We start from the raw sequence: 20901 nt of genomic DNA on the forward strand, positions 1-20901 counted from the left end.
TCGCGATTAGCGTACACAATAAAATAATATGCAAAACTGTGGCGATTTGCGCCCGCAATAACAATAATATAATATTGGCAATTCGTGCCTACAAAAATAAGGGCTATATAATATTTCAAAACGAAACGGCGATTTGCGCACGTAATAATAATGTGTGTTTCGATTACACTCCGAGAAACAGGACTGAAGATTCCGGCGGCCGTGCTAACTCTTGACGTCGACGGCCTACCGCTCATTATCTACATATTATATAATTCACAGCTGACACAATTTTAACATAAATAAACAATAATATAAATAACAATGATATATGTGTGCGTGTGTGTGTGTGTGTGTGTGTGTGTGTGTGTTCGGTGATGTGCGCCTACAGCTTATCTACCGTCGTGGCGGCGACATAAAGTTTCCTGTCTCTAAAGGTGAAACACGGGACTTTTAATCTTTTTTTACTACCCGAAAAAATTGTAAAATAAAATACAAAACTGTAAAATAAAACCATAACTTTGCTCACAGCTTCACAAATCTACTCACAAATCTGTAAACAGTCTTTATGTTTTAATGTACAAGACCATGTATAATAAAGGTTATGTACCTGTAGTGTTACATAATATCATTCTCATAACTCGCATAAGTAAAAATTTGCAATAACATCGTTTTGATACCCTTTTTTTGTCAACAATAATATTTTTTCTTGATAGAATATGCATACAATAATGTTATAAAATATTTTCCATTTGAGATACAAATCTTCAATTTTTTTATCATTTATTTAATACTTGAATAATATACAATTGCGATCGCGAACAATAGGTTATCCTGAAAGTTTTCAATATTCAACAACACAGATAAGCATAGCACATATTATACACATATTATTATTATTTACTCGAGTATACCTAATATGTATTGATATAAAGTTACATTAAAAATGTGAAAATTCATTCTTTTTTTTGAATTTCTTATACTTAATTTTATACTTATCAAAGAAATATATATATTTAATATTTATATATATTTTATATATTATATACATTTTATATATATAAATGTGCTATAATGTAGATTAAACTTTTGTCTACCTCTATTCTTAGTACATAAATTGTCGAAATAATTATATTTCTTATTCGCTTAGAAGATTTTTTTTACATTTTAATGCCATTTTTGAACTTTTAGAAACCATCCTGAACATTATAGGTAAAGTTTAGGTGTAACCATTAATGATTTAATACGTTGCGTGTGCACATATTTTTATCACGCAGAAGTGGTCCATATTTATGTTTCTAGATAAATAAATGAGAAAAAAATAATGCACGTGGTAATTTTGGCTCAAAAATACACTGCTATTCACTTTCCAGGCAAAGTTCCTAAAAAAAAAAATACTAATAATAATATGTAGATTGTAGTTATACCTAAAATAATAACTATTACAGTATAAAATGACAAGATGTTTTCAAAAAATGTATTCTTTCAGTGCATTCATTAAATAGTAACTTATATTGACATACCCGCATCTATTTATAGAACAATCAGTTTGTTTTATTTTTTATGCGTAGGTATGCAACATTTATATTAACTGCATTATGACTTATCATTAATTAATGATATCGTAAAACTATGTTTTGATTTTATAATAGGTTAGCCTTGGAAAAATTTTAAAGCATAAAAAGGAAGTATATGACATCCTAAATAAATAACTTGACTTGGAAATTATTTTCACAAAGAACACTGTAACCTTTCAATACACAATAGAAGTAAAATTTTAATTTTTATATAAGGAAATGAGTAATGACAATACGATTTAGCATGCAATATAAATGCAAGTATAATATTTTTTTAACTAGCAATGGATGTAAAAAATTTAGTTAGGTATTATTTGTTTTTATTCTGTCATTAATTTTAATGAAAAAAAAGAAGTATAGTATTAGTAAAAGAAAATTAAAAAAGTGATGAGTATGATTTGACATTCTAATATGGATACCAGAACTTATCAACATTCAAAAGAACAAGCAGCAGACAAAGCATCCAAACAAATAGCACAAACAAACCAGGATAAAATACAAATACAAACATACACCGATATCAAAAACCGAATATAAAATATCTGCATATTAGAATGAGAAAAAATATAGAAAAAACAAAATCAAAAACTCAGTGAAACAAAAAAACAATTGACAAGTGGCCCTCAAACAGTCTAAACGAAAAAAAAAACGAATCAGTTTTAAACAGACTAAGAATTTGCCACACAAAGATTACACAAGATTTCTTTATGACTTAAAAAGCCCCTCCAATGTATGTACCACATGAAGTATCCAAATTACAATCTAACATATTATAACAGACTGTCTCTAATATGTAAATGCAAGAAAAGAAAATTCTTTACCAGAACGCCTTTTTGAAATCCTAGGACCCCAAGCAGAAATGAACAACAAAGTAATTCCTTTTTAAAAAAAATCAGATTTTTATGTAATGATTTTGTAATATATTTAAATAACAATATATTGTAATAATAAAAAAAAAAATTTAACACACTTTACGCTAATAAACTTTTCTTATTGAAGAATTGTCAATATTCAATATGAGTAGATTTTTAAAATAAGAACATAAATTTAAAAATTTAAATTAAATTAAATTACTACTTATGTCTTTATATTAATAACTATCGGTCGATTGTCCTGTTGGTCAAATAATAGTCGCGTCGATTGACTCAGAACCATTATATTATATTACTATAGTCTATAATAGAGTTACGATACATTTTATTGAGATTTGAAATGGGGGAATCATTTCATCATTTCATGTTCAAGAATGATTAAATAACGATAAATATTCTTAAAAAAAAAAAATTTAAATAGTAATAATGAAAAGTAGGTAATCTACAATTTAAAGATAATTGTTAATAATAATAGTTTTATTCATTTAATCAAAAAATACGAGGACTTAAGCATTGTAAAAAATGTGATACAGAATCTCAGTAGATCACAGTAGTCTTTAAATTAACAACAATAATGAATATTCGAGAAAAAGTTTTTTGCACAAAGTTTGGTTGATCCAAAATGGTTAAATTATTTTAAACTAACCACTGCAATGCTCTTATAAAAGTAATATTAAATTTCATTCATTTAAACTTTATACCTCAAGAAACGAGAATTAATTGATATTTAGACTTTCGCCAATCGTATATTAATTTAGTATATATATCTACTACTTTTAAGTTTTAAATGATTTAATGTTGACTACTTAACAAAATTAGACTTCGTCTTAATCTTAAATGATTTGTTGTTGCTTAATTTTCTTTTGTGTTTTGACTCTGTGAAAAGCCACATTCTTGTAAATTGTGTATATGTCATACTAGTTAGAAAATGAAGAGAAACAACAATGGTAATAATAATTTCAACAAAATTTATAAAGGAATAAAATTAATAACTGACTGTACAAATGAAATATTAAATTAAAAAGCTAAAATTATAAGCTACTAGTTTATAAGTTATAAGTTATAATTTATAACTAAGGACTTTTCAGAGATATTTGCGTATTAAAATCGCGAAAAATAACTATTGGGTTTTACTGAAAAATAAATAAATTCATAATTAGTTTGTTTAATTTTCAAACAATAAATATTTGTTTAAAAATACAGTTATAATTTTTTTTTTTTTAACTTTAGGTACCTTTTTTTAAAAAAAGCTTCAAGGACTTCAATAAAGTAAGCGAAAGAAAAATAATAGAAAATAATTTCTATTTAAAATGTATTTAGTGTAACTTTCTGTAGCAAACTAAATGTAACATAATTATTTCTTGAAAACTTTAATACACTCTAATAACTTTAATTAGTTAGTTATAATTACCAAACTTAGTTTTGAGTGTCAAGTTCAAAATTTTAATATATTTAGATGTATGTAAAATAGAGTGTTTGTGGTGTTTTTAAATTATTAGTTTCAAAACGTACAAAATACTAAAAATTTAATTTATTAAGTTCTATTTATTTATATTTATGTTTTTGGAGTTTTCTACGTTAATGGTTATATGAAAAAAATAATAATAAAAACAATGAAGTATAAAATAAAAATACAAAAAATATTATTAAATAACATAATATATTATAAAATTATTCCTGTGGCTATAACCGTTTTGTGTGGATTTGTGTTTTTCCACACCGGCAATTAAATTCTATTCGATTTTGTAATCTTTTTTAAGAACCTCAATGGTGTTATGTGAAATTGGTTTCTGTGATTTTCTGGAAGAATTGGTTAATTAAATAAAATAGAGAAATAGATTGTGTGGCCGAAATTAAATTTAGAGAAATTCACCTTTGTGACCTTTGTGGATTTGTGTGCGGTATTACTTTGCCAACTGATTTTCACTTAAGAACAATAGGCCGTGTCGCCTGTCCGCGGGCTATAAGCGCTTTGTTCTAAAGCCAACCTGAGTTGGAAGTTGTCCAAAGTGTGCGTTTAGTTTTCACAAAAACAATTCAATTGCATTTCCTGTCACTTGTAGAGGGGAAGGAGGGAAAGAGAATTAAGATGGAGACAAAATTAGTATTTTTATACCAAGTTAATTCAAAGAACTACATAAAATTTTTGTAAAACAATAAAAATACTATCCAAATAGTGGAGAACAGAGAATAATAATAATTTGATTCTTATAGTATGGGTCCTAATGGTAAAATATATTATAGACATACATTTTTATTTTCTATTAATTAAACCGCAGTAATAATGGCCATCGGGTCATATTTATGGTGTTCAAAATTACAAAATATGTCTGATAGATAACAATATAGAGTTATAATGAAAGGCTACTTAAATACTAGCTGGTCACATGTTAATAGGTTAAAGTTATATCTATTGTTGAGTAGGTTGGCGGCGATGGCGAAGTTGATTGAGGCGGAAATTGAGTTTGGGTCTTGCCCTTGGTTGAGTGACGACGATAGTGAATCTGGAAGTATAGCATATTCTATATTATATTTATTATTTTATAATAATATGTTGGACAATTTTATTTAAACATCATATTATTATACTTTGACTTCACAGTAGATAAATATAATGATATATTATTATGGATAGGTATTTAATGTATACAAGTAGGTATGAAGAGTGCAGCTAGAGGTTTTGAAAATGTTTTACTGAAATTACTTACGTTTACAAACAATGTTACATCTTCCAGTTATACCTTGAATATCTTTCTATGTTTATCTCTTACAACTTTAATCAACAGGTGGCAAACATGTGCGTACAATAAAAGTCCAAATATGCAGCGTGAAATGAATAAATGAACTGTGCTTGTCACGTCAAGAGATGTCTTTTTGCATTTGTATAGACTGAGCGATTACTTGACCTACCGTCAAAAATGTTATAAAAAACGATCAGATGATTAGTCCACTTACACGATAAGTACTTACTCATAGAATAATTTTTGCAAGCTTATTCCGTATTCGGTGTAAACGTATTTCTAGTTAATGAAATAGTTGTTATTTTTCAGAATTACTTTCTACTTCCATAAAATAAAATGTGTATTACTAATATTTACACAATTTGAGTACGATTAACAATTTTTGACTGCACTGAACGTGCATCAAGATCGACTTTTCAGTTCATTCTAATATTATCTTAACACTTGTAGTTGTGGTATTGCTTTTAAAACGACCACAATAAGTAAATAATGTACATAATCGAAATTATTATTACTTACTTATTATAACCAAAATAATATTATTTTATAACGATATGTGGATAGTTTTAACTGTACATAAATATTTTCAACTGCCTATATGATAGATAAGTTTATAAATACATTTAATCGATATGTTAAAAGTGAAATACTCAAACAATATAATATGATTGAATGAACCTTGAAGTCACGTGGAGTAAAAATGTTCGTGTGATGCGCTGAAAAGTTTCGCTGTCGTTGACGATTAACACGCTACACTTGAATGAAACCCTATACAAATAAAATAGTGCAATTTATTCTTACGTGTGAATTTTGTATTTGTAAATTTTTATTTTACGCAGAACGTGTACACGTACTAGAAAGTTGAAAACATTTAACGAACGCATATCCATAATAGCATAATAGTATAATAGTGAAATGTAAAACTTTACGGTGTGAACATATTCCACTCAAAATGAGTCGGATGAATGGGTCATACTTTAAATAAAATGTTAAATACTGCAGCAAAAAATACCTGCAATGTCAATATATTTTTTCGTATCGACAAATAATAATGTATTTGACATTTTCAAATAGAACCTATACGTTTTAGGCAGATTATGCATTTATTGATTAAAATAAATAACCCACGTTTTTTTATTCATATTATATCATTTATGTGGAAGTTACCCTCTCCCCACATACAACTTTGTTCGATCGATTTGTAAAATTGTTCTTGAAATTAATTGAAAAATACAATTACGGAGGGTTTGATCTTATAAATTCCGAAAATTGTTCCAATAATAGTTAATTGTTCCAATTAAAAGAAATATTAAATAATAATTTGTAGAAAAACATTGATTATTATCAATTATTATTCGAATCGCATAAATGTTTATAGAGAGCTGGGGAAAAAATACTAAAATTCACTAAAATAAAAAAAAATTAAATTTGCAAATATCCTAAAAACTAGGTAATTTGGAACTATTTGCAATCAATTTTCCAAGTATGGGCACATGTTTCGAATCGATCAGGTAATGCCAGAGGGTCAACTTTACGGTAATTATTATGTCAACGCTTCCATAATAATGTCTCGGCCGTCGAGGTCTATTTTTGTTCTTAATCTGACACTATAAAAATAAATAAATTTTCTATTATCCTCAATAGGACATTACGTTTAGTCATTTAAACACGTCATACTTATATAATATAGTTTATACGTTTTAATAATGTATAACTACCGTAGTAACTTGCTGAATATTCATAATATAACAAGCCCGCCAGGTAGAACAGTGTTGTCAGCAACAGTAATAACATCATAATATAATTGGATTCATGGGCGATATTGACTGACAACATAATTAATAATACGATAAAAATAAAAACTGGTTATAATTTACAATGTTAAGAATATATTTTGTTCCAGTATTTTCTTTTTCTAGATATCATGATTTTCAGTAACAAGCAATATTTTATTTGAGTTCAATCGATTATCGTGACTCTACAAAAAGTGCTGATATTGTAGTAGTTTAGTAGACCATTGGAACGGGTGTGCTTAGGGATAGCACTGAAAACACTGATATAACATTAGGTATAAATTCGAAAAAAAAACCATAAAAAAGCAGGCCGATCTAGGTTTATTCATAGATGTAAATTATTTGGTTATATAGAGAGAACAATTTTATTCTTCACCGTTGTGCTTCTTACACGCCGCTGGGAAATTCAAAAAATAACTCATATTATGTACAATCAATATATTTATTTTAAACCTAAGGATGTGATGCATGAAATGTATGAACTTTTTTTTCACGCATCATAATGTATATAACATTAAAGTGTACAATTGTACGCTCAACAAGACAATAGCTACAGGATAATAGGTTAGGACAATAGCTCTCTACAGGATCCAAAACTAGAAATAAAATATCTTGCCGATCGATATAACTACCGTCGTATTAACTTTATCCAAATCAAACAGACTAGACGTAGGTATACTAAGAAGAACAAACATATTACTATATTGAATATATTATATAATTTATTAAACAGAATAACGCTATAAATATAATGTCAGACAAAACGTATTACCGAGGGGTATTATATTAAATATTAATATTGACTACAAAACACCGTCGGACACATGGTTCGAGCATTCATAATTGGAAATATTACGAAATTCACTAAAAAATATTTTAAATAAGTGATAGGTATGATAGACAACACGAATATAGTATATAATAATATATACCGTCTATATTATATTGAGTATTGATGCTCTAATCGGGTCCATAAACACTCAATTTATTATCTATTACAAAGGCATATTGTTATGTTAAAAATTGAAAGATACACAATTATGAAAGTTGGTTCCAAAAGTACCTAGCAGATTAATAATTTGACAATTTAAAATTATTTACAATCTAATTTACTATATTTAACTATTAAGAAGACGCTACGCGGGCATTTGTATTTACGTCTTACAAACTTAGGTACAACATGGCAAATCACACGGTCACAATGACACATTTTACTCCATAATTTCTAAAATTAGAGTGAATTTACCTATTAAAAAATTTAAATGCTTGCCTTGCAAGATTATCATCTAGTGCATCTCTGAGGCTTTTACTGATGAAATTCTTTATTAGCAAGCTATGACCATTTTTAATATGTAATTTTTTTTTTTTTTGTACATTTTAAAACTATCATAACTTAGGTGCTTACTTATAAATAATAATATCAATAAAATCATCCGAGACGCCAAAAATAATATTTTACCTTTAAATTTTATAAGATAAATTCACTCCAGTTTTAGAAATTACAGAGTAAAATGTACTATTGTGAACGTACAATTTGCCATGTTGTATGTTTGTAAGACAGAGTCTGTGCGGCGTTCTCTTAAATGTATACTTTAAATTACCTAATAAGACTTAAAATGATAATTTGATAATATTTAGCTTACATTTCCTGTTTTTTTTTTTTTTTTTAATTTATATATTTAAAATGTTTAACTTGATATAAATAGTTTTAATTTTAGATAGAATCAATTACATCGTATTTTAGAAGTATAGTCCCATACCAAAAATTTTACCTATCATTATAGCTTTGATATTTTTTAATAGTCTAATTGTTAGAAATTTGTATTATCGAGAAAATTGTCTCAGTCCATCCTTTTTTATAGTAAAATCAAGTTTATAAAAATGTATGAACATTCTGAGTTTAACTGTTTAAATCATGGTGCAATATATTTATGAAACAGATTTCAAATGTATTTTGTGTAACGTAATTGTAATTTTGTATATTATGAATACATATAATATTTACTAATTATTACTTCTTGGTAAAATGTTAGATAATCTAAAGTTGAATCCAGTTCATTGGAGTATTGGAACTTATTTTAATATTACATATATCATAAGTTTTGGAAATTTTAAACCATTCATTTAAGAACTTTAAATTTGAAAAACGATTTTAATAACTTTGTTCTGTTCAAAAACGTTTGAAATAGTTTATCATTTTCTTTTAAATTTAAAATAAAAAGAGCAGCACTTTTTGCAAAAGTCATATTTATTATAATATATTAGTTATATTATAAAGCATGGCTATACTTACGTTTATAATAAAATAGATTAAATTTAATTTAATAAATTTAATAATAATATAATAATAATGATTTATTGGCCATAATATGATCAAGTACAATAGATATAGTAAAAGAATATTGAGTATAATGGCCCAACACACCACTAAGGATAAACCTTTTATTGGTGAAATTGGAGTACTAATAATAAACTTAAGTAATTAAAGTAGTATAAACATTAAAATTAAAAAATGGAAACATTAAAATACAAAAACGTAATAAACATTACAAATTAAAAAATTAGAAATGGAAACAATAAGAGACAAAAATAAAAGATAAAAAAATTAAATTAATTAATCGGTTGCTATATAATATATTAGATTTTATCAGGTTCACATCATATATTTTATATTAACACTATACACTATGACTCAGATGCTTGGGCTATGGTTTAGCCAAATTTTAACTTTTTTTTTGTATTGTTCATAGAATCACACTAAACTTTTAAATAATATTCGAAATTCAATGTCCAACTCGGGATTAACTATTTAATTCAATTTCGATTTCCTCGCGAATTCAGACTGACATCATTGTTTAACCACCTTAATGACATCAATGTCAAATTTCGATGAGTTTATTAAACTTAAATATAAATTACAGACGCGTATTATTAGGTAGTAAAATTATTTACATCCCACTGAACATACAAGCTATCTGCTTATATTTTTAGTATAGTGCAAGTGTTTACGTTCTTATGTCCATACTGCATTTATATTTTATTTATGCATAACCATAAAGTGCAAACATATAAAATATTTATTTTATTTAATTCATCCAAGATTAAATAAAATATCGAAGTTCAAAAGTTGTAATCTATAAAATATTAAGACTCTATAAGGGCCAGTTGTAAAGTTCACTGGTACCTTTCGCACTGCTTGAAGTTTAAGAATTGTATTGGATTAGGTCCCTGTAAAAATCAAAACCAAACTCCGTTTATAGCTACGTATGATTTTCTTAGCAATTTGTTTATCCTCTGAATACCCGTTCGTGGTTTCGATATAAGTTACGCTAGAAATAGGCACTTGTCAAATTCTATAGCCAAATACACCGTACAATTAATTTTGTTCAATTTACTGTCTCCGAAAACCTTTGTTCTATTATATTATTATAATACAGATTTTTACTAAAATGTATTGGAAACACATTAATTGAAGCGGGTTTATAATGTTTTGCTGTAGAAGTTCAAACGTCACGTACAGATTCCATCATTATTTTGTAACCCATATTTACATTGAACTCTCTATTCCACAATTTTTCATTATCGTATCCATACGCGAGTACCATATTTTTTAATTATTATTAATTACTCATTTATAGAGTAATTATTACTATATAATTATTAATTGTGTACGTTAACACTAAATTACTATGGTATTTATTCAAATAAAGTTCATAATTCCAAATCGATTTTATTGTAGTTAATTACCATTTGCTTTAAGTTCAAAGTGGATTTTAATGTTAGTCTTTATCTGGTATATGTATATGAGAGTGCTTAAGTATACTAAAATCGATTTGCATGTAATTACTGGAGCAAATGTAACGTTATGTTGTAATCAACAAAATATAATATTAATTATATAACGACAAGAAGTTAATAATGATACGTAAATTATTAATTAGGCTGATAAATAATTAATTTATTATAGCTGATTTAAATTTGAAATAATATGTATTTAATACAATATCTAACGTAGTTGGCTAATTGAGTAATTATTATTAATAAGACAACTGCTGTTGTTTTTTACCTAAATTTCTATATTTCATTGAAACTAAATATGGTTTTGTTTATTTTTTGTGTCCTAAAAAATGTTTAATATTGTTTGCGTTTGCTTAAATAAAACGTCTTATTAGATCGAAGTCGTAAATGTAGGTAGGTATCTCTCAAGTCTCAACCTAACCTTTATTTTTACTACGCACTGAATGGCATTCTAGTACTTAAACTCATATTCCAATCAATATACGGACCGGAATAAAATACGAAAAGACATAAATACCATGGTTTATATGCATTTCAGGCGACACCAGTTGGATAGTCCCTGCACACATCAGAAGACGTGTCTCATCAGCTGTTAATAAAACTGCTTGTGTGCACTAGAGACTAGAAACCCCGTGATCGTAAAAATCTAAAGCTCACCACTATAACACATATATTGTCTGAGCGAATAAATTCAAAGACACTATTGTCAGATAAAATAAAATCCTTGTAAATATAAGATTTTATTTTTTCAAAGCTACAAAAGGTCTGTTTACTTTTGCAGATGACACTGAGCTGGAAGATTGGACGCAGTATTTTTTCAACAATATACAATGCCACGTAACCATGAAGCCCTTACCGTTCATGATCCATGTACTGCTGATACTGATATTCATAACCGTAAATAATTGTACGTGAACCGTATACTATTTTAAATGAATAACGGTATTATAATCACGCAAACTTCACATTATATCATACGCTATAATTTGCATATTATAGTAACGATTATAATATTATAGTAAGATAAAATTAGAAACACCGTAGTTTGATTTAGCTATTCGCAGTGAAAAATATATTTATTTTTATTTTATCGTGCAGTATAGTTAACCTAGGTATATAATTTTAAATCATAAATTTAGATTTGCATTCTAAACATCTACAATAATTGTGATCGGTAGATCCAAAATGTCTTAAATGGATTTCGGTTATGATTTTTATTTGAATATTTTATAGCTTTAAAAATAATTTGTTAAAGTTTTTAATTATTGTAAACAAACTCAAATAAAATATTAGGATTATGTCTCGTCAAAACTTTTGTATTCAAACTATTTAAAATTAATACCTACCAATTTAACTTTGGTTTTTATATGTTGCATTTCACATTTTTTTGCACTATTATTATACCTGGGTATTAAACTGTCGTAAATGTTATAAGTGATATTCCGTTCAAAAAATAGAACAAGAAAATTATGTTTTATAAGTTTGTAAGTATCCCAGTGGGAACCAATTCAGATAAAGTCATATATTATTATAATGTATAATGCACTACCTTCCACATCTTCTACTATGGTGGTATAGATATGTACTACATGTATGCTGTATATGAATATAATATAATAATATATTTATAATTAATAAAAAATACATTTACAACGCATATTTCAGGACTCCATTAACGCCTAAAAGTCTTCAATTTATTATATTATTTCGTCCTAAAAAAGAATATCTCATAATAATTAAAATCGGAAATTCGTATTTAACCCGTTTCATTTTAGTTCATAAATTATAAAATGTAGTTATTACAGCAGTATACTTTTACCACTATCTGATGTTGAAATATATTAATTAATCTGTAGGTACCACATAATATAATGTTTTTGAATAAATATCAGTGACTTATTTAGTTTAGCTTAAATTGTAATGTCAGAATACATAATTTATCGTATTTGTGGTTAAGAATAATATATACGTTTCTTTCTTACACAATTATTATTTAAATTTTTTTGATTCATTGAATCTACTTTTCAAATCCTCAAGGAAAACAGCAGAATAACGTGTACGTAAATAATATCTGGTCTTAAAAATTTAATTTCTATTTAAATATTTAACATGAAACTAAAAATTCGCCTCGACGAGTCGCATAGGTATAACTTGGTTATATTTGTTTTAATTTTCCGTAAGTCGTAACAATCACATTTACCGTTAAATAAATATTTTAATAATTGTTTTGCACTATAATACAATAATAAAAATGTATTTATTATTATAAATATATAGAATGTATACACGAACGGTCTTAATAACTAAGTAATATTATTATTATACAGATAATGTGGATTGAAAAATATTTAAACAAAAAGCGGGATCACAAAGTTGATACCTACAGTGGTTGTATATAGGCGTGTACCGATGCTACATATATGTATCAATGTTTTGGTTAGGTACCTACCTACCTGCCTCGATAGTTTTGAAAACGATATTGCCGCTCTTAACAATAATTTATACATCGCGTATACCGGAAGAGCTAACGGTGGTGGAAGCGGTTGGTTTTACTGTTGGCTAGGTATACGTACAATAACTTTCCCATTCCCCCGGTTCTTCCAATTTCTGTAACTGTTATTGCAAAACAACCACCACCTTCATATTTGTTGCCGAGTTCCATACGGCCTCCTCTATTCTTGTGAATTGAAATCCGACCGGTAAATTTCCCATTAGATATGCATTACACTACTACCACAGTAACGGGATTCCCGTAAATATTTTATCAGTAAACCGATAAAAGCAAAGATAAATAGAACGGAACGAGATACACAGGGAAACAACAGCAAAAATAACCTGACTGGAGCGGCCACGGAAAATGTTTAGTACGTAATGTTTTTTTCATTATTAAATTTCAAGATTAAAAAAAAAAAACCTTATTAATCTTATATAGCTTAAAAGTGAAGAACTGCTGATACTAAAGTTACACAATTATCCCGCTAAAATATTTAGATCGTTCGTTTGGATTTTACCATTTTACAATTTATTATCAAAATAATCTTCTCCGTCATATCTACTGTAAATTACACAGTATTTTATATTCGGTCGAAGAGATATCAAATCAGCCAGATGTCTATTTTTAACAACTCATTTTTCTTCGTTACCTTCGTGCTTTTCTCGCAGACGCACGTGGTGATTCGACTGTTCAAGAATGACTTACACTTTTATTGATTATTATTATCTATCGTCTGAGCTCCTAATCAAATCGGTATACAGAATTTAGTATGATATGATATAATATAATATCAGTATGCAAAAACTAAATTATATATATTGTATGATAAACATTGTTTAATATTATCTCAAAAGTGGCAACAAAATATTTATAATGATAATATTAACAAAATAAAAAGTTAATAAAATGTACTAACTAATCAAAAACTTGAGAATATACCTTAAACCAAAGTTTTATTGAAGTTGTGAAGTCAAAATAATAGTTGCGTTAAAAAAAAGTTTGTATGGCCCAGACTAGACTTGATAATTAAGATTGAAATTAAAATCTTATTCTTCCAAAAAAATCAAAAGTGCAAGAGACTTCGGTTATACCTAACAAAGATAGATGAGTGTATAAATGTAAAATTAAATTTCTTTAAACAATGTAATCAAACAAAGCAACAGGAACAAGTATAATTAGTATACATTTATAAAATGAAAATAATAAAGTTTTCTATTTTTCTTGAACTAACTACAATGCTTAAAAAAAAACTTATTTAAAAAATAAACCAATGATGATTTCGAGTTTGATTACATTTTCAACATTAAACTGAAACTTTCTGAGTTTAACATATTATTTAAAACTTATTCGGCTTAATTTGGGAATGACCCAAATATTGGACTGTCTAGAACATATACAAAATTGGCCACAAATCACAATGCATCTTATAATTAATAACTATACTTACAATAATTTAAAGGATGAGTATTGATGTTCCTGAAAATAATTCGAACCTAGGGAAAAACATATTAGGGAAAAATAAGAATGTTAAAATAATGAAATACGTATTACCTATTTCAAAAGAAGAGTTGCTATATATTTTTAATAATAATAAAAATATGTTTGCGCGATCCATGCAAAAATGAAAAAGGAAATTATATATAGATACATTAAAATCAATAAATACTTATACTATTTTAAATCGTTATCAGTTTTAATTTAAAGTAACATACTTAAGCAAATTTGTTCAAGGCAGTTTAACTTGTGATGCACAATTCACGTCCAAACAAACCCTTACAAAAGCTTCTATACAATATAATATAATACATTGGTCATTGATATAGTATATTATTTAGTTTATAATTATTATAAAATATATAAATACGTTCATGCAAAGTGTCCTGAAAGATAGAACCACTGTGCTGTGTTTTTGAAAATATTTATACAATTTGCAGTACTTCATCCATGATCCATGAAAAAATAATTTGCTGTATTTAATCAATCTATTATAATTTATTGGTAATAAAATAAAAATAATAAATATTCTTTAATTTCCTATTACAATAATTAAATAAAATATAGCAATAAAAAATGCATTGATGTAATACATTAGGTACTTCTTCTAATAAATAAATTCAAAAATTGTACACTATAAAGAATTTGTAATATCCACATTTTACAAAGAGCTTAATTATATTATTTAGGTCATATAACCATATTCATAGTCAACTAACTCTTTAAAAAAAAATCAAAGTTACTCGGTACCTTTTTGCAGATGTCCTAGGTCCTAGGATAATAGACTCTTTGCAAAATAACTAAATTCTAAAATGGCCTACGACATATTATACTTATATCATAATACATGTGCATGCTTAAAAACATCTAATTATTTTATAAAATACATATTATCAAAAATGCCTATAGTTTTAAGAATAATGAGTGATTTGTTAAATCAATCACTCTGTACACCCTCGCCGATATAAGTATTGTCTAAAGCGTTTTGTCTCGCGTGGTTCTATTTACGCAAAAACATTTCCGACGTCGTTCTCAACTACGAGCTACCGTGTGACGTTTTGATGAATCGACGAGCGCCAAATTTTTGTTTTTTTTTTGCATTATCACAAAAAAAAAGCACGGTAAAACTCCATAACGACACTATAGGTACTACCAACGGTCTTTGAAAACGAACGGCGCAAAAGGCGACAATAAGATTTCGACGGAAAATCGTTGTTTTTTCGATTAAGGTGTTCACGAAAATCGGACTTCTCTCGAACCGTTTCACGAAAGTCAGACGTGGTATTTATATTACCTATATGAACTGATATGCGTTATTGTCTAGTGAATCTACTACGAGTTTCTGCCACACACTTATAGACTATTCATAAAACACTTTACATCAAATCAAATATGTATTGGTACAATACTAATATAGGTACTATAAATTATAATAAAAAATAAAGAATAATATAATATTTACCACCTACAATATACTATTAGGTGATATTTTAACTATAGGAATACACACTCGTGCGTTTGTAGCTCCGAACCTTGAGAGTGGAAAGGATATCGCGACCGCGGAGTTGAGGGTAGGATATTATGTTCGAATACCTTATATACGGTATACGTAGTATTACATAGGTATTAATGGATTCGACCCACCGCTGACTCTTATACAGTCATATGCACTTACCGAGGAACGTATCTGACCCAATGAAAGCACACATAAGCACACGTAATTGATAATATATAGCAGGGGTGGCCAGCGAGAAGAGACTCGCGAGCCACCAAATATATTAATAAAAATTGAAAAGCCAAGATGTAAAAAAAAAAAAAGGTCATATTATTGTATATTATGTGACTCTTTTTTTTTTTTTTTTTTTGCTAATGTTACGTTAAGATGCGAGCCGCAAAAGTCTATGACGCGAGCCGCGGTTTGACCGCCCCTGATATATAGTGTAAAGGAGCATTTTTAATAGTCCGTGGTGGTCCTGAGTGTATCGCAGATAACGTTACTTATCACGATTATAATCCTGTTATTATATTATTATACCTACCAATATAGGTAATATAGAAATCGTTTAACGACAACGTCGGATTTTAGCAGCCCGAAGACCAACGCGCTGTGATAGAACAATTTGAATAATACCGACCCCGCGCAGCCGGTCACCTGGCCCGCGTCCGGTGCATAACCAGCACCAGGTATATACAATATACCTTTATATATTATACCGTGGTAATGGGATACGTGTGAACGGAAACGCGTGTGAAAACACAAGGGACCGCCGCCGCCACTATTCTTGCCCGTTATAGTGGCGTGTCGTCATTGTGACCGTAGTAGGTACACACACAGACACACACACACAATGACAACATGTCGTCGCATTATCGTGCAAAACGAACGGGCGGACGGATGGCACGCCGCACACAATGTTAAAGACCATGATTGATGACGTTCAACCGGAAAGCTCCAATGACAAATGACCGTGGCAGAAATTACAGAATGCCCTGACGACGACCACGACCACGACGGGGTCAGGTCTTGCTCCCGTGTAATACCGCGGCCGTCGTGTCACCTTGTCCGCCTGCACAGATCGTTGCGTGTGCCATGCACACTTTATACAATATTAGGTATGTGAGATTTCACGGCAGACGTCACGGGATTTGGCCGAACGCTATAAACGGTGTGGGGAGAAAAAAATAATTAATATCCTCTCCCGGACGAGTGTGCGGTTAACGACGGCACTCCTCGCGCGATAAACGAATAAAATAATTGCTCGAACGTTTTACCCGTAGAGCTGCGTTAAAGTTTTACAATGCGTTTTCTGCGTTTGTGTGTGTGTGTGTGTGTGTGTGTGTGTGTGTGTGTATCTGCGCGCGCCTGTATTTAAGCGACAAATAGAAAACGCGTTAAAGGAAAAGCGATCAGACCATCAAGCGAGGTGTGTGAGTTTCTATACGTTCCTTATATATAATACTACGCAGATGGGTACGAAATGTCTGCCAAGAAGGTTTACCGTTTTAAGGCTTATAATGGAGTTGCCCTTCTGCCATCTCAGATTAGTAAATCTCTACAAATTGTCCCGTTGTAATATATCGATCAACTTAACGCTGGTTGTAAAGGGACCTATTATACATATAGTCATTACATTATTAAAAGATTTTTGTTTGAAAATCAATCTCTTAAATTTATCATAATAGCACACCGTAATGTTTATTTTACATATATATATTATATGTATAATATAACAAAAAAAGAACTCAAGCAATTCTCCTTGAATTTCAACGGAATAGGTACCTAAAATCGTTTAAGGAAAAATCATTATTTTACATTCCAATATGGCAACATCCAATTTCATCAGTTTTAACTTAAAAAAAAAAAAACAAAAGTATGAATAGATATGTACCTACTGTTGATATATTTTAACTGTTGTAAGAACATATTAAAATGCGTACGTCATATAACCTATTACTTACTTTAAAATGTTGTAAACGTTAATCAAAAAAAAAAGCCGTGAACTCTTTGCTTAATGGTGGTTTTTGAATGTAGATCGTTATTGAGTGAGCCACAGTAATATGTGTGTTTCATTTGAATTAAATGATAAACTATTGCATATATAAAAAAAAATTTAGCAGATGTCAGCAACTATTTCTAGAATATTTTATAGTATATTTAAAACTTATTATCATGCCTACGCATTAGTAATCTATTTATCTATATAATGAAAATGAAATGCTGTCCTTGGTTTGGAACATTTTTTTTTAATTCTTCGCAATTATAGTCCGAATGAGATTCTTACGAAACGAAAAATTAGAAAAGTTCCCCACGATGAAGGCTCAAACTAGGGTTTTAAAATGTACAATGTAAATAGAAAATGGTTTATGCCATTTACATATTACAGATTATAAATGTAATAACTAATCGAAGATAGAAATAACTTATATATTTGTATAATATGAGGCTGCCAATGGAAATTCGGACTGATTAGGCAAAAACATGCAGCAGATCGAAGCGTTTATGGGATAGAATGATGAAATTATATCTTAAAACAAATAATATGAGAGTTGAATCTATGTTTTGTAGCATATATTCTCAAAATTACTTGACCAATTTTGTGAAAATTTCAAACTGTTCTTGCTTCTTTAGTGTTATCAGGAAAGTTTAGAGAATTTAGTTTAAATCACGTTCGATTTAAATCAAGTGCTATATAATATACAATCCACCACAGGCGAATTGTCCACCTAGGTCGAATTAGTTTACAAACTTAAGTACACTACCGCTGATTTACACACGAATTGAGGCACACTAAACCCATGATAAACCTTTTAGCACTATATTTGACCTATATTTTTTATTTTTTCACGTGCGAAGTCGGGTTATACAGCTAAAAATGGACGTTGGTTTATTCAGATCTAATAGACTCAAAAACCTCTAGATGGTTTTCAATAAAAATTAAATTAATAGACTCCTTGAGGATTGAAGGGTGTTTATAGCTTATTTCTTAAGCCCCTATAGGTAGCTAAAGGGTAGCTCACCCATGAATTTTTTTCTTTTTTAAATGGTTGCCAATGGTTGACGTATTACCTATTTTATACTATTATATGACTAGGTACCTAGTAGAAATATAACATAATATAATTTTTTTACATTATAAATCAATTATAAAAAGTCAAATCTTAGGCACAGGCAACGTATGGCGAGACAGCTAGTTTATAATAATTATATATTACCTAGTAATAGCGTTGTCATTAATTTTTAACTTTTTAGTCAACAATATATAACTATATAAGTGAATATGTTTAACGACGTATAATGACGTACGACTGTAAAATTATGTGATATAAAATAAAATAATTGTTTAGTATTAGATTGAAAATTTAATTTTAGAGAAAATAATAATTTATCCCTACGTAATACAAAAAGTTTCAAGTTTCTGTGATTAATATAAATATAATATAATACATATTTGAATTTCAATAAAATAACTAAAGCATTAGTTTTCATTTAAATATGTAGTAGGTACTATATACTACTATTGCACATATGTATTTTCAATATTTTTAAATAGTGTTTCGAGGAATTTCGACTACTTTTTAAGATTTTTTACTGACGAACAAAAATTGTATCAACAAAAATTGGAAAAAACCTAATTTGGTAGTAAATTTCATACGTTTAAAATAAATAATAAAAGGAGCCAATATACTTGGCTATTTAGCATGTCTAGAAAATTCAAATATAGTGAATTCTTCTTGATGTGGACACGTTGGGACCAAACTCTTTTGCCCACATTAAGTGGTTTGCCATATAAATCGATATAACCTTATTGTTATTATTCATTCGAATTAGGACCAGATCATTTTGCCCATATTACGCGGACGCCCATAAACCGGAGCCCACATTAGGCGGAATCCACTGTATAAAATATTATAAACTCTCTATCATATATATATATATGACATACAGTGACATCACTGTCTAAAATGTTTCGTGAAAGTTCGAAAAGTGGGTAATCCTTTATAAATTACAATAAAGAAACAAATTTCAACTAGATAAAAACATTGTTTACACAAAAATGTGATGACTGTCACACACATAAAAAAAATTTCATATCATTATAAAACACCAACATAATATTCCTATCTCCGCTCTTAATCTTTTTTTTTTTTTTTTTTCCTTTATTTGAAATAAACAATCTATACCTTAGGGGCACAATAAGTTTATATGGTTAGAGTAATTTACAACATGATACGCTCGACGTGAGAAGTCATCCACTAATGACACTCAACTGATTGATTTTTTTTAATTTTTTTTTTTTTTTTAATTTTTTGAGTAATTAGTTAAACAACTGGTGCACAGTCATTGAATTTAGTTGAAGGGAGGGGGGTGAACAAGTAGGTCACGACACCATTTGCGTTTTAAACGTCTGGGTGGGTTTCCAGGAATAGAATGAACTGCAAGATTACGTATTAGCGGGTTGCTATTTGAGGAAAGACGATTGTGGAAGCGTTGGTAATGAGCTATAGCTTCTTCATGTACCAGTTTTATTTTTAGATCAGTGTGAATAGTGTGATTTGAGACGTAAGGAGGAGCGTTTAGAAGTTTTCTGAGTGCTATGTTTTGAAAAGTTTGTATTTTTGTTTAGTTTGATTTTTTGCATTACCCCATAACTG

General features: G+C 28.5%; 2 protein-coding genes across 3 annotated transcripts in view; one reads left to right on the plus strand and one right to left on the minus strand.

Annotated features, from left to right (window-relative positions):
• Nucleotides 1-236, minus strand: part of LOC103310495 — a 4029-nt gene extending 3793 nt beyond the window's left edge. The window contains exon 1 of the mRNA XM_008188952.1: nucleotides 230-236. Coding sequence (XP_008187174.1) covers nucleotides 230-236 — 7 coding nt within the window. The remainder of the gene's footprint in view (nucleotides 1-229) is intronic.
• LOC100569282 (protein odr-4 homolog) overlaps nucleotides 1-20901 on the plus strand; it is a 70715-nt gene that overhangs the window by 37059 nt on the left and 12755 nt on the right. Inside the window, exons 1-2 of one of the 2 annotated variants that reach the window (XM_016807770.2) lie at nucleotides 3679-3697; nucleotides 11542-11667. In XM_016807770.2, coding sequence (XP_016663259.1) covers nucleotides 11604-11667 — 64 coding nt within the window. In that variant the 5' untranslated portion in view covers nucleotides 3679-3697; nucleotides 11542-11603. Of the gene's footprint in view, nucleotides 1-3678; nucleotides 3698-11541; nucleotides 11668-20901 lie in introns of those variants that run through there. The other variant, XM_003247280.4, reaches the window with a different exon arrangement.

Source organism: Acyrthosiphon pisum, chromosome A2 (assembly GCF_005508785.2).
Source record: "Acyrthosiphon pisum isolate AL4f chromosome A2, pea_aphid_22Mar2018_4r6ur, whole genome shotgun sequence".
Taxonomy (NCBI): Eukaryota; Metazoa; Arthropoda; class Insecta; order Hemiptera; family Aphididae; genus Acyrthosiphon; species Acyrthosiphon pisum.